The sequence below is a fragment of the Protomyctophum parallelum genome (assembly GCF_964188405.1).
Source record: "Protomyctophum parallelum genome assembly, chromosome: 13".
Lineage (NCBI taxonomy): Eukaryota > Metazoa > Chordata > Actinopteri > Myctophiformes > Myctophidae > Protomyctophum > Protomyctophum parallelum.
Window position 1 is genome coordinate 9,867,473 of NC_139708.1, and position 15,479 is coordinate 9,882,951.

The 15,479-nt window shown below is 43.6% G+C and overlaps 1 protein-coding gene across 2 annotated transcripts in view; it reads left to right on the top strand.

The window, feature by feature from the left end:
- LOC310869820 (serine/threonine-protein kinase N2-like) overlaps positions 1-15,479 on the top strand; it is a 76,969-nt gene that overhangs the window by 42,991 nt on the left and 18,499 nt on the right. For both annotated transcript variants that reach the window (XM_083780761.1, XM_083780760.1), the window contains exons 2-6: positions 3,861-4,161; positions 4,827-4,966; positions 10,069-10,189; positions 13,519-13,664; positions 15,066-15,279. In XM_083780761.1, coding sequence (XP_083636887.1) covers positions 3,861-4,161; positions 4,827-4,966; positions 10,069-10,189; positions 13,519-13,664; positions 15,066-15,279 — 922 coding nt within the window. The remainder of the gene's footprint in view (positions 1-3,860; positions 4,162-4,826; positions 4,967-10,068; positions 10,190-13,518; positions 13,665-15,065; positions 15,280-15,479) is intronic.

Here is a 15,479-nt window from a genome sequence, read left to right on the forward strand (position 1 = left end):
TGGCCAGACCCTCCCCTTTTGGCCTTCCTGCTAAAGCGCTGTTTATGGGTCACAACGCGAGTACAAATCTATTTAAAAAAAAAATATATATACCTGTATACAGTATATATTTCAAAAGACTAGTGAAAATAGCTGATCTACAAGCTCACAGCACGCCGCAACGCAATGTTTATATACAAGGTTATATACGAGCGGAGTCCCTCAGGGCTATACTAGTGTATTTTCAGTTTTCAGTTTCTGCTGAAAATAGCCGATCAACAAGCAGCCAATGTGTGACAGGTCAGTGCCGTTCAGGCTACGTCTGAACGCACACGTCAAACTGGATCACTCTCCAAGCAGTGGAACGAACAGACAGTCCTAAAGATCACAGTTGACGACCATAAGGGAGTTTGTGCCTTCGGTATGAATGTAGCTGCAGATATCCGAGAGGAGAGGCTGTAATCAGATCTGCTGAGCTGAATGGGAGGCTAGGATGGATGGCAGGATGGCTGAATGGCCCCTTCAGCACTCACTCACTCACTCACTCACTCTGGTCCTGATTCTTCAAAAACGAAATGCGCCAGAGTGTAACGGTGACGGAAACAGATATCGTATTTATCCGTCCGATCAAGCTACGTTGAGATGACGTGTTATTCAGAGAGTGGTGTGTACCACAGGTGCGCTGGCGTATCGCAGGTGTATGTCATACTGAAAGCAGCGGGTGCAAAGTGATCGGAAAAGCAACCGACAACCTCATCTGCATTGATCCACGCCCCATATCGTACCATAAAAGGCTTCAAGCATGACTCAGCAGACAGCAGTTTGTCTGAGATCACAGCCGCGGTCACTGCTATATCCAAGCTTACAATGGTGCGTGCTCCGCTGAAGCAATATAATTATAATTTATTTAATTAAGTTCGGGACCAAGGCGGGTGTTCACTCACACCTTTGCAGAGGTAAAACATATCCGATATTGAAAATATCGGATATGTCAATGCAAAAGTCGTATTTTCAGAGAGAGCGAGAGAGAGAGAGAGACGAGAGAGGGAGGGGGGCTGCATGGGCCCTCGACACTGTTGCGCGATAAAGAACAGTAGCCCATACATTCATAAGTAAATATATTATAGGCCTAGGCCTACCTCGTAGGCCTGGGATCCTCTTGTCTGAAGAAATTATAATCCAGTGAGTTTATCCAGTGAGTTAAACTATTCTGTGTGTGGCAGTGATCAATATAAATATACATTATTATAAATTCTGTCTGTGTGTCCGTCATGTTCACGAGTGGAGGTGAGCTGGTTTAAAACTGATATGACTGGCCGACTTTCAAACACGCTGCATTCATTAGGCTAATATTGGTCTTCTATTTTTTTATATAGGGCTAATTAGCCCTATTCATTTTCCAATGTGAATCGGATCGGCAGTACGCTGCTGTCTGCCCTCCGCCACACACACACACACACACACACACACACACACACACACACACACACACACACACACACACACACACACACACACACACACACACACACACACACGCACCCCCCCCCCCCCCCCCCCCACACACACACACACACACACACACACACACACCGACAGTCTCCGTAACAAAACAATTTCATTAGGCCTGCCGCCGCCTACTGCAGGCATTACTGTCTACACTAAACTATGTTGGATTCGTACAGTGCAGAATGCAGATAAGCCTATGTTCTTATTATAACTGTGAATTTGTTTTTTAACATGCAGCGCGAGTCCGCGAGATCCGATCTACAAGCTCACAACCGTTGCACTTCGAGTAGAAGGCTGCCGAGTGAGCATCCCCAATCGCGCATGATATAAATATCCTAATAAATAAATAAAAAGGTGTCGGCTTGCGGGGCAGTTTCTGTATATGGGACTCTATAGGCTAACTTGCCTATAATGCATGCATTTAGGCATACAAGTGCACTCGGCTTTTATATATATATATATATATCGTTTTTTGTGCTGATTTTTTGTGCTGATCGACCAATATGTTGGGGGCACATGCCTACATATTTTATCTGAGATTTGGGGACTATTTATTGATTCAGCATGAAGACTAAAGCCTTCTGAATAAATCTATTTGCAAGTGTATGCTTCCGCAAATTTCTCCGCCACCTAAAGAGGTGGCGGAGGATTTAGCGGAGTTACCGACGAACCAAAGTCAGCGTCAAGTTCACGGCCATTTCCATGAATTCCAAATTAATGTGGGAAATCCACGTAAATGCCTTTCCGCCAGCGTCACGGCAATATATCAGCGGAAACACGTTGAAGAATCAGGCCCTCTGTGTGTATGTGTGTGTGTGCGTGTGCGTGTGCGTGTGCGTGCGTGTGTGTGTGTGCGTGCGCGTGCATACTTGTATTACTATACTTGTGAGGACCAAACGTTCCCACAAGTATACATCAAAATATGGAAAGTCAGTCACACTCTCTGTCCCGTAGGAACATAATGCAGACAGCGAGGAAGCTGTTTGGAAGCGTTTTTGTGTAAACACCGGAGATTCCGAGTTCGGCCTATGGGATATCGGTTGTCACTGTCACGGCCATTGATGCCAGACGGCTGCCATCTTGCCAGCAAGGTGCTACCTAGGTGCAACTTCCCATAGACAGCCCATTCATCCAAACAGAAAAGTCCTATCTGATTGTATTTAACAACGTCAAACTCACCAACATTGCAGCTGTACGGAAATCTTGAATTATCCTCTTTCTATCTGCAATGTGTTATTTGTTTAATAAAAATCCACTGTAGACATGTTATGAGCTACTCCCTGTCAATTCCTTGCAGAAGATTTATTTCTAAGTGCCGGAGTTTGGAAGTGCTCGTTGACTATCACTCAACAGCCCATGTGTACCACCTGTCTAGAATTTGCACATAATGCAGGAGGTTGCTTTACTGATAATGAGTGCTTCCAAACTCTAATGATCTGCAAGGAATTTCTTGACAGGAAGTAGCTCATAACATGTGGTGGATTTTTATGAAACAAACACTTTGCAGATAGTAAGACGATAATTCAAGCTTTTCGTACAGGTGAGTTTGACATAATTTAATACAATTAAATAGAACTTTTCTGTTTGGATGAATGGGCTGTGAATGAGAAGGTGTGTGTGTGTGTGTGTGTGTGTGTGTGTGTGTGTGTGTGTGTGTGTGTGTGTGTGTGTGTGTGTGTGTGTGTGTGTGTGTGTGTGTGTGTGTGTGTGTGTGTGTGTGTGTGTGTGTGTGTGTGTGTGTGTGTGTGTGTGTGTGTGTGTGTGTGTGTGATATTATGATCATCTGGTGTACAGTGTGAGTGTTGGATGAATGCCTCCCAGGTCTTTTCCCAGAGCTTTACAATGTCGTATCTCTGTTGGGTAGAAGAAACCTCATGTCCTGTTTTCAGGATTCAAATAAAACAAACAGTGAAAGTATCAGATCTACAAGCTCACAACGTGTCGATGTAGATCGGCTAGTTCAGTGGTTTTCAACCAGTGGTCTGGGGACCACCTGTGGTCCTTGAGGAGGTTTCAGGTGGTCCCTGGCTAAATCATGGAAAGTTTGAATGAAAACAAATGGACCTTTTACGGGTCCATTTGGTTTCATTTTACACCCTCGAGAGTAAAAGTATTGTTAAACACCTGCATTACTTAATTTGCAAAAAGTCTACACAATTTGAGAATGTAGCATGATTGTTATTTTGATCAACATTTATTTGCCTGTTACTGTATCTCTCCTATTGTGGAAAGAATCGTATGGTCCGTGGGCTCAAATGCTGAATGAATAGTAGTCCTTGATATGAAAAGGGTTGAAAACCCCCTGGGCTAGTGGAACTATTTTAATGTATGGACTAAAACCTCTCCTCCTCCTCCTCCCCTCTCCGCTGCAGGGTGACCCGGGCGGGCTGTCGGTGCTGCAGCAGCTGGGTCTGGACCAGGCCACCGACTTCTCCGACTCCCGGGTGCAGCAGCGGCTGGACGAGGAGCGCGCGCGCATCCGGCGCGAGATCCGCTGCGAGCTCAAGATCAAGCAGGGCGCCGAGAACCTGCGGCGCGCCACCACCGACAAGCGCAACGCGCAGCAGGTGGACTCGCAGCTGCGCAGCTCGGCGCGCAAGCTGGACACCCTGCATGACCAGCTGCAGGAGCTGGACGCACACATCGTGGTCAAGGGACACGACGACAACAAAGGCGAGGGACCCCAGGGCTTAATTTTACACTCTCAAGAGTAACATTTTTGTTAAACACCTGCTGCATTAATTCATTTTCAAGAAGTCTACACAATTAGACAATGTTAAATGATTGTTATTTTGATCTGGTATCTCTCCTATGGTACCACATCAATACAGCATTGGATTTTGGAGAAAAACATATCCAAGGATAACAAAATATTATAATATATATAACGGTGAAACGGTGGCCCGTGGCTGAAATGCCAAATAAATAATGGGCCTTGATATGAAAAAGGTTATGACAATTAATAAATTATCAACAATGAATAATTAATCAACAATTGACTTTAGTTTCTAGTTACTTTGTAGATTTTGATTATTATTACAAAACATACATTAACCACTTCAGTCCTTTATATATTTCGGCCATTTAGGCTCTACAAGCTCACAATGCGTTGCATCGTGTAGAGCTGCTATTAAAAAAAAAAAAAAAACTTGAAATTGGACATTCTCTATAATTATATTCTCTAACTTTTGGTACTTTTAAGTATATTTTGAATGCCAATACATTTGTACGTGCATTTTGAATTCCGGGCTTTTACTTGTAACATAGTATTTCTACATTGCAGTATTGATACTTTTACATAAGTAAGCTGACACCTAATCTTATCCCCTCCCACACAGATGCTCCTCAGTCTCCGGTCAGCCGTAAGTCGGCCAGTCAGGAGCGCATCTCTGCTCTGGAGAGACAGCTCAACATTGAGCTGAAGGTCAAGCAGGGAGCAGAGAACATGATCCCCATCTACGACAACGGAACCACCAAAGTACAGGCTTTTTACTAGACGTTGTTCTGTGTCACTTGCTTTTTTCCATGAATCGAATGATCAAGAAGCAAGTTTTTGTTGCAAAACTATTCTATTTAAAAAGAAAAAAAAATGAACTAAATTGATTAGTTTGAGGTATAAGCCCTATTGTTTGAATTTAAATTTTAAATGGAATATTTTTCTACAATTGATTCAATCAAATACTATGGCCGTCTCTCCAGTTCTGTTTAGGAAAAAAATATTTTTACATTGGGATATCACTTTCATTCAATCAGGATAGAGAACTCATGAACTCATACAGGACACACAAGTCAAAGTGGAATTGGTGACAAAATTGGTACTGGAACACTAAAATCGTTTTTTTTTTAAGTTTTTTATCCTGATTGGATGACATTTGTATCCCACCTGAAAATGTAGTTTCTGTTTACTAATGAGCTGCAGAGACAGGGAGACCCCGGTCACTGAACAAACACTATACTATAGAGTGTTTGTTCATTGACCAAACTGAGTCTATAGCAACGACTACTATCAGAATATGCAGCGTTAACAAAAAATCACACTTGTGTGAAGTGAGGGGCGCCCATTGTATTTATATCGGTCACATGACGTCCTACGATGTTATTTAGTGCCCTAAACAAACATTAAAATCCATAGACTTGGCTGGCAAACGCTTTGCGTGATAAGTGCTATAAACACATGACGTAATCTTCAAAAGCCATGCATTGGCTATAGCGCCCCTAAAGAATAAAAGAAACAACATTTTAAACCATCGTTGCAATTTTGCACACCAATTAATGCTCTGTTAGCTTGCCTTTAGCCTACTAAATACAGTACTTTGCAATGCTTTCCTCAGTCACTTTGAGGAGAGAGTAGCGGTTTAAAGTGCTTTAAAGTGCTTATTCACTCCTAACAAGTGGTACGGTAACAATGGTAATGTAAATTGGACTGTTAATCTCCTCTCCTCTCCTCTCCTCTCCTCTCCTCTCCTCTCCTCTCCTCTCCTCTCCTCTCCTCTCCTCTCCTCTCCTCTCCTCTCCTCTCCTCTCCTCTCCGTCAGCGTGGGACTGTGTGGGAAGAGCTGTATAATAGATATACTGTAGATAAAGGTTACTGGAAGAGTGCTTGCTAATGTCTGGCGTCTCACTGCGTCCACTCCACTGTAGGGCAGAACCATACATTATTGTCTCACTGTGTCCACTCCACTGTAAGGGCTTAAAGTTCTCCGTCCTGGGGACGGATTTCCGTCCTGAGGATTTCATAGGTCTTTTATGAGATCAGCGCAGATTTGCAAAAAAAAATATTTAAGGGGGAGACGGGAGTATGTGTATAGTGTAGCGATATGATGGCCAAATCCGTGAAAATGCAGCCTGTCTCTTTAAGAAGCTAGTGTAGTAGTGTGCGCGCTCGCCCCTCCCACTCCCCACTCTCTGCGCTCAGAGAGAGAGCACAGTGCTCCACTGCTGACTGCTAATAGTATATACTATTACTAAATAGCCAAAGTGCCCAGATGTTGCTGGGAACTACAGCTCCATCTCACTGAATTAGAATATTTTGTAAAAGTTGATTTTCTTCTGTAATATAATTAAAAAAGTGAAACTTTCATATAATTATTCTCAATTCATTGTGCATAAAGTGAAGTATTTAAAACCTTTTTTTGTTTTAATCTTGATGATTATGGCATACAGCTCATAAAAATAATAAAAATATCTCAATGAATTAGAATATTTTACGAGAAATGTCGAAAAGTATACAGTTAATACTTGGTCTGGGCTACTTTTGAACAAATTATTTCATCAATGGGGCGTGGCATGGAGGTGATCAGCCAGTAGCACTGTTGAGGTGTTATGGAAGCCCAGGTTTGCTTTGATAACAGCCGTAAATTAATTTGGATTGTTCAGTCTCATGTCTCACACCTTCCTCTTGACAATACAACCTAGATTCAATGTGGGGTTCAGGTCAGGCCAGTTGGCTGGTCAGTTAAGCACAGTAATACCATGGTCATTACACCAGTTACTAGTAGTTTTGGCACTGTGGGCAGGTGCCAAGTGCTGCTGGAAAAGGAAAATCAGCATCAACATAAAGCTTGTCAATGTACAGAGGTACACAGTGCTGTAAAATATCATAATAGATGGTTGTGTTGAGACTCTGGACATGACAAAACACAGTGCTGATTTAGGCCATGGTATCTGCATGGTGTTGGTCCACTGATAGTGAAAACTTAACAATGGTTTCAACACATCTTTTTAGCTTCAGTATGTTGACAAGCTTCATGGAGATGCTAATTTTCCTTTCCAAAATTCCAGCTAGATTTGGCACCTGCCTACAGAGCCAAAACTACTAGTAACTGGTGTACTGACCATGGTATTACTGTGCTTAACTGACCAGCCAACTGGCCTGACCTGAATCATCAAGATTAAAACAAATGTTTGAAGTACTTGAAGTACACTTTATGCACAATGAAATGAGAATATATGAATTTTATTACAGAAGAAAATGTACTTATACAAAATATTCTAATTCAGTGAGATGGAGCTGCATATAGTGCCCACTGCCCACCTATCCCACTGTCCCATTTTAGTTGCCAAAACCAATGGGTTCTCTTGTAATTGACTTTTGTTCTCACTTGCAACCTTATAATGCAGGTGCATAATGGACTACTGAAGGCTACATGCCTATAAGTGTCTTCCTCTGGGTTTTTTTTTTTTAACTTTAACACACTGTTGCTATGCACCATGTGGCTGTAAAGGCAAGCCCTACAGTCATTTCAGAGTATTTATTGATTGGCCGGACTAGCAATATAATACAACATAACTTCAAAAGCTGCTTCTATAAAATGAAGCATGGATTGACACACATTCGGTAAAGGCAACTTTGGGAAAACATCATTTTACAACCCCAAAATTTGGTGTGCGCTGCACGCGCCATGGTATTAATTTATGATTCATTTGTATTTATTTATTTTATCGCTGTCTAGGACAGGGGTAGATCGGTGCAAATGTGGGGGGTTCGCCACATGGTTTGAAAAGTGGTCTGAAAATGTTCAGTCTTGGGATTTTTTTTGGCTTTAACCCCTGACTGTAGGGCAGAACCATACATTATTGTCTCACTGTGTCCACTCCACTGTAGGGCAGAACCACACATTATTGTCTCACTGCGTCCACTCCACTGTAGGGCAGAACCATACATTATTGTCTCACTGTGTCCACTCCACTGTAGGGCAGAACCATACATTATTGTCTCACTGTGTCCACTCCACTGTAGGGCAGAACCATACATTATTGTCTCACTGTGTCCACTCCACTGTAGGGCAGAACCACACATTATTGTCTCACTGTGTCCACTCCACTGTAGGGCAGAACCATACATTATTGTCTCACTGTGTCCACTCCACTGTAGGGCAGAACCATACATTATTGTCTCACTGTGTCCACTCCACTGTAGGGCAGAACCATACATTATTGTCTCACTGCGTCCACTCCACTGTAGGGCAGAACCATACATTATTGTCTCACTGTGTCCACTCCACTGTAGGGCAGAACCATACATTATTGTCTCACTGCGTCCACTCCACTGTAGGGCAGAACCATACATTATTGTCTCACTGCGTCCACTCCACTGTAGGGCAGAACCATACATTATTGTCTCACTGTGTCCACTCCACTGTAGGGCAGAACCATACATTATTGTCTCACTGTGTCCACTCCACTGTAGGGCAGAACCATACATTATTGTCTCACTGTGTCCACTCCACTGTAGGGCAGAACCATACATTATTGTCTCACTGTGTCCACTCCACTGTAGGGCAGAACCATACATTATTGTCTCACTGTGTCCACTCCACTGTAGGGCAGAACCATACATTATTGTCTCACTGTGTCCACTCCACTGTAGGGCAGAACCATACATTATTGTCTCACTGTGTCCACTCCACTGTAGGACAGAACCATACATTATTGTCTCACTGTGTCCACCTCACTGTAGGGCAGAACCATACATTATTGTCTCACTGCGTCCACTCCACTGTAGGGCAGAACCATACATTATTGTCTCACTGTGTCCACTCCACTGTAGGGCAGAACCATACATTATTGTCTCACTGTGTCCACTCCACTGTAGGGCAGAACCATACATTATTGTCTCACTGTGTCCACTCCACTGTAGGGCAGAACCATACATTATTGTCTCACTGTGTCCACTCCACTGTAGGACAGAACCATACATTATTGTCTCACTGTGTCCACCTCACTGTAGGGCAGAACCATACATTATTGTCTCACTGTGTCCACTCCACTGTAGGGCAGAACCATACATTATTGTCTCACTGCGTCCACTCCACTGTAGGGCAGAACCATACATTATTGTCTCACTGTGTCCACTCCACTGTAGGGCAGAACCATACATTATTGTCTCACTGCGTCCACTCCACTGTAGGGCAGAACCATACATTATTGTCTCACTGCTTACGACCGATTTCTTTTTAGATTACTTGAAACTAGGGATGCACCGATATGGAAATACGATACTCATACCGATATATATAATTTATTTTGTTTATTTGTTTTTAGTTCGATATTAATGAATCGACGAATGACGCAAAGACATTAAAATATATATATATTTTTTCAACTACATTGATTAGTCTGAAGCCCTATTTAATTCTAAGAAAGCTCACATTCAAGCTCACATTCCTATTAAAAAAAGCCTTTAAAGAAACCAAAAAGGGACCATTCAAGGTATTGTATATTTGAATTTAAAACGGATTAACTGTGTGTGTGTGTGTGTGTGTGTGTGTGTGTGTGTGGTTATAATAGTTATGGATTTATTTTATTTGTTTTCACATTTATTTTCCAAATTCAGTTAGTTTTAATTAGTTTTTTCTGTTGTTTCGTTTGCTAGTTTTTATTAGTTTTTTTTGTGACAACGCTAAGTTTTAGTTTAGTTTTTATTAGTTTCAGTTTTTTTTGCTTTTCACACTTTGGGTTATTTCTCAGGTGCAGGATTCAGGATGTGTAATAATAAAAATAAAAGAATATACATCCAGTTACTGTTGGTAGCGAGAAGAAGTCAAACTAAGGGCATGTTGTCTGTGTGTCTCCTTGCAGGACAAGAAGCTTCTCCAGACCGCTCAGCAGATGCTGCAGGACAGTAAGACTAAGATCGACATCATCCGCATGCAGATCCGCAAGTCCATGCAGGCCACGGAGCAGACCGAAGACAACCAAGGTGCTTCGTTGTGTTGTCACAAATAGGCTATACGTTACTGATTTCTCACTACATTGCTTATTGACACTTTTGCCAACAAATTTGAAAAATGTCAGGGAGGGACTAGTGTAGAGGAGATCCAGTAGAACTTTTTTATGCTTGGTTGCGTGCGGGTGTCACACTCTGGAAACAGCCAATTTACATCGTGGCGCAGTGCGACACATTGTGAGCTTGTATATCGGCTATTTTCGGTATGCAGCTGGTATAAAACAGGCTGCCAAAAAAAAAAACCATTAAAATTAAATTACCGGTATTATTATTGTTGTGGCTTTCGCCTTTATTTTATATGGAGGGACAGACAGTAGGCTGACAGGAAATGGGGGGAAGACATGCGGTAAAGGCCGTCGGGGATCGGGATTCGAACCCCCGGCACACTGCCAGACTGGATTACCAGCCAAGGTGCCTGGACCACTGAGCCATGGCCCAGGCCTCAAATTCAATTATATCAACTTTAGATTTCGACAAATATCCTATGGCTGTGTCAGGTGCTATGAGCTTGTAGAATGTAGATCATCTATTTTCACAAAGAAAAGAGTGAAACAACTGAACTCTTACTATTCCAGGTGCTTGTCTGGTTGGGGCTTAGGGGGTCCCCAGTTTAAATAGGCTATGATTATTTTGTGGGGTCCCCAGTTCAAATATGATTGTTTTGGGGTGTCAAGCCCTGAAAGGTTTGAGAGCCACTGTTTTAAGGAAGGTTCCATCGGCCCAGGCCGTAGCGTAACGGTCTGGGCACCGGACTGGTGATCCAGTCGCGGTGTGCCGCGGGTTCGACTCCCGAACCCGACACGGCCTTTACCGCATGTCATCCCCCCATCTCTCTCCCGTTTCCTGTCAGCCTACTATCTGTCCCTTAAAAAATCAATAAAAGGCGTAAGCCGCAAAAAAATATCTTAAAAAAAAAAAAAAAAAGGAAGGTTCCATCAGCTTATCTGAGTATAACATCGCGTCATGGACGTGACGATGTGAGCTCGGGATCTGTTATTTCCGCCGCCCGCCACACGGGCGTAGCGTAAAGGAGCCGTTATCGTCTCTCTGTTCCCAGAAGCTCCCTAAACGGATCGATGTGTTCTTCCCAACGGCGTGAGATAGAGACACCTTCACACAAACCTGCACACGTCCATTCACACGCACGCACGCACGCACGCGCGCACACACACACACACACACACACACACACACACACACACACACCACGTGCACGCACACACACAGTCTCAGGTCAGGGTGTTATTGATGTTCCTGTATTGCCTTGATGTCGGCCAACAGCTAAAAGCCATGCCTCATTTAACAAAGGAGAGAGAGAGAGAGAGAGAGAGAGGGGCTGTTTTGGGAACATAACTCTAATGGATGTCTCTGCCCTCCCCTTCCTTGTCTGAGCCTCCTCCCAGGCGGCATGGGAATACATTAGTGCGATACACTAGCACAATGTCCCTTACATCTGTTAGACCACGTCCTAAAAATAGACCACCTGTGTTTCAGGAAAACACGCCTCCAGAACACCACACCCTCCTCGCTCCATAAATAAAACCCTGAAGCATATGATATGGAAGAAAGAAAAACAGGTCACGTCGACGAGGGCTAAATGTAAAACCAACGCCCGGACAGGAGTCAACCCACAGAGCCTAGTCCCTCCACATACCAGAATTGTACCTCCCAGTCCCGGCAGAGTAGTTTCGGAGTGGATGCAACGAATTGTGTGGCCCTGGTCTTTCCCTAGTGGGTCTGGGACGTAAGTCGGGACTTGATCACCCCGGCTGGGTCACGTCCAGGTGCATCCAAGCGATGTATTTTCGTTTCTTATTAGTCTTTGAGACTCGCATACGGGTATTTCGGGGCGTGACCCGGCGTGGCTAAATCCGTCATTATTGTTTAGTGCTAAAGACCATTAGAATTGCATTACGGAACCTACTACCTACTTTTTTCTTTGTCCTACAGCAATACAATGGTCAAGAATTGTAGTGTTGGTGTTATGTTGCTGCAACATAAGAGAGCTCATTAGCTCTGGTTGGCTAATTGAACGAACAGGGACTACTGCTTATTGTCTCAGTCAGACCTCGTTACCGTATCGCCAAGGGAACATGCCCGCAGCACAGCCGTGTCAATCATTCACCACAATATCATTGCTGTCGCGCAGAAACCTCTTATCTCCACACTGTCTTTTATTATTTATTTATTTTAAAATAAATTCATGTCCTACTTTTCAACCTTTTCGTATCAAGGTCCATTAGCCCATTCAGGACGGGAACCCCTTTTGGGGTTCTTGTTGCCACCTACACTAATTATAGCAAAAAAGAAAAAAAAACCTAAATGGTTTTTCTTTTCGCCATTTGAGCCACGGAACACCATTTGATATGATTTAGCCTCTCAGACCCAATACGAAAGAATATTTTTGATTTTTGAATAAGATATTGTGCTCGATTCCATGCTGTGTTGATGTTGGTACCATAGGAGAGATAACAGGCAAACGTTGATCAAGATAACAATAATTATACATTCTCTAATTGTAGACTTATTTTGCAGAATTGTTTATCAATTGAACTCTTGAGAGCTTAAACTTAAACCTAGATTTAATTTTACGCTCTGGAGAGTTAAATATCTATAAGGGTCCATTTGGTAACCAACTCTGCATCATTTAGCTGGGGACAACTTGGAAGCCCTATCAAGGACCACTGGTTGAGAACCACTGCCCTACTTGATACTACAGTGTCACTCAAAAGTAGTAGATTTTGAGCTTATCAATTTGCTACTGTTTTGCTGTTTTTGAGTGGTGCAACCACTCCAAGGAACAGCAATGTCCGTGTGTCTGTGTTCACCTATCTATTTGTGTCTGTGTTCACCTATCTATGTGACGTTAATGAGCACCAGTATATGACTATTAGTACCAGTAGGGGCAAGTGTTACATTAAAATCACATCTATCGAGCCATTTATAAGGAGCCAATGCTCCACTACCGCTCATTATAATAGTGAATGAATGGATGGCACATAATAGCAGCGTGGCTTAATGTACTGGAAGCCACTCATCTGTGCTGGGAACAAAACAAGACAATTCAGGCCTTGAGCATTTGCTATTATTGTTACAGTCCAAATCCAATTCATTGTCTTTTGTCTTTTCAAGGTCTTAAAAGTCCTTAAATTGTCAGCTGTCATCTGGAGACCCCCTAAAATCATGTGGGGACCCCCCTGGGGCTCCCGACCCACAGGTTGAGAATTACAGTTCCAGAGTGAAACCATTCGATTGACCCCCCCCCCCTCCCCCTCCTTGACTTCCATCTGTTCTGTTCTCAGGTAAGCCGGACATGTGCGGGGTGGAGCTTCGGGTGGAGGAGCTGTGGCACCACTACCGCGTGGAACACGCCATGGCAGAGGGCGCCAAGAACATGCTGAGACTGCTGGGAACGGGCAAGGTCCAGGAGAAGAAGGCTATAGCCGAGGTCAGACTCACTGGAGGTCACAATGGAGACGCTGTGTGTTGTAACTCCCTCCTTACTGGCCTACCGGCATGCGCAATTGATCCAAAAGGCCGCAGCTCGCCTGGTTTTTAACCAGCCATAATTCTCACATGTCACCCCACTTCTCCGCTCCCTCCATTGGCTCCCAGTCGCTGCCCGCACAGAGTACAAAACTCTGATGCTGGCATTCAAAGCAACCAAAGGTACGGCACCGCCATATCTTGCAAGTCTGATCGCACACTACAAACCCTCCCGAGTGCTCAGATCAGCTGACTCAGGGAAGCTGAAAGTACCTTTGCTAAAAGCGCCGGGACAACGCTCCACTCAAACTATGGAATGCACTTCCCATTGCAATCAGAACTGCAGATTCACTCCCAATCTTCCGTCTGAAAACGCACCTCTTCAGACTCCATCTTAGCCCATAGCACTTGCCGTAGTACTTGCCCTAGCCAGCCTCGACCTCCTACAGGCGTATGCATATAGGCTCAACTTATGTAACTTAAATAGCACTTTATGTAGACATAGCACTCTATAGTGTATAGTTTCCTTAGATAGATATTCCACTGTTAGGTTCTTAAGCTCACGTAGGATTCATGATGACAATTTTTTTGGATGTATTACCATGTTTTAGTTTTTTGTTCTTGGTTACTTAAGTGCTCTGGATTAAGAGCGTCTGCTAAATGCCTAAATTGTAATTGTAATTGTAAATTGCTCTGCAGCCAAATACATAATAATTCTGCGGGTCCTTGACATGAAAAGGTGATATATAGATATAGATATTTTGTAGAATGGGCCTCTGGTCTTAATGGGTAGTATTAAAAATGAATTATAATGTCGGGATACTTATTTTACTATTTGAAGATCTGTTTCCGGATCCATGGATCCAGTCCGTGGTTTCTTCCTAATACAAATGGCAAAGTCACCTGGAGTTCTTTTTTTTCTTTTTTTCATTTTAATTTGGTGATGCACTATATTGTCTGACTCTGAATCAGCTTTGTGTTTGTTAACATACTAAAAGAGTGACTTTGAGAGCTGTTTCAGCGTACAATGTAAGTCAACGAGGAGCATACTGTATTTTTTTTTAATGATCAATTTCTAATCACTGGAACAATTATTTTTGATTTCTTGTCCACATTTGGAGTTACGTCATGGCAAGGTAACTACACAAACCAAACCTCTTCCAAAGGGGTCTTGCCCTTTAAGGAGAAGCGCTATGCACCAGAGAGCTAGGAATTCAGAATGGCGGGGGGGGGGGGGGGGTGGAACGCAAACCGGGTAGGATGTGAAATTTCATCAGACTTTGGTGCTCTATAGAGTGTTTTAAGTGGTTAGAATGTTCATGGCTGTGTCTTCTCTCCCCATGGCGTGCGGCGCGTCCTCCAGGCACAGTGCGGTCTGAGCGAGTCGTCCCAGCGCCTGGACCTCCTGCGCGGCTCGCTGGAGCAGCGGCTGGTGGAGCTGCCCGAGGACCACCCCAAGGCCTGCCTCATCAAGGAGGAGCTGGCGCTGGCCTCCTCCTCCTCTCTCTCCTCGCTCCACGGCGCCCCCTACATGCACAACCAGTACAGCACACTCAGCAAACCCTCTCCGCTCACCGGTAGGGCCGTCGCGTGATTATGACATTTTCACCTCGCGATTAATTGTCGTGTGAATGATCGTGATTAGCGAGTTTAATTGTGTTTCTGGACATTGGAACTCTGGGATTAGGAATACAAATTACATTTCTGTTTTCAGGTTCAGGTTCAGGTTCAGGTTCATTTATTAGTTTGTCCCCGTGGGGCGATTTGGTTTACAGCA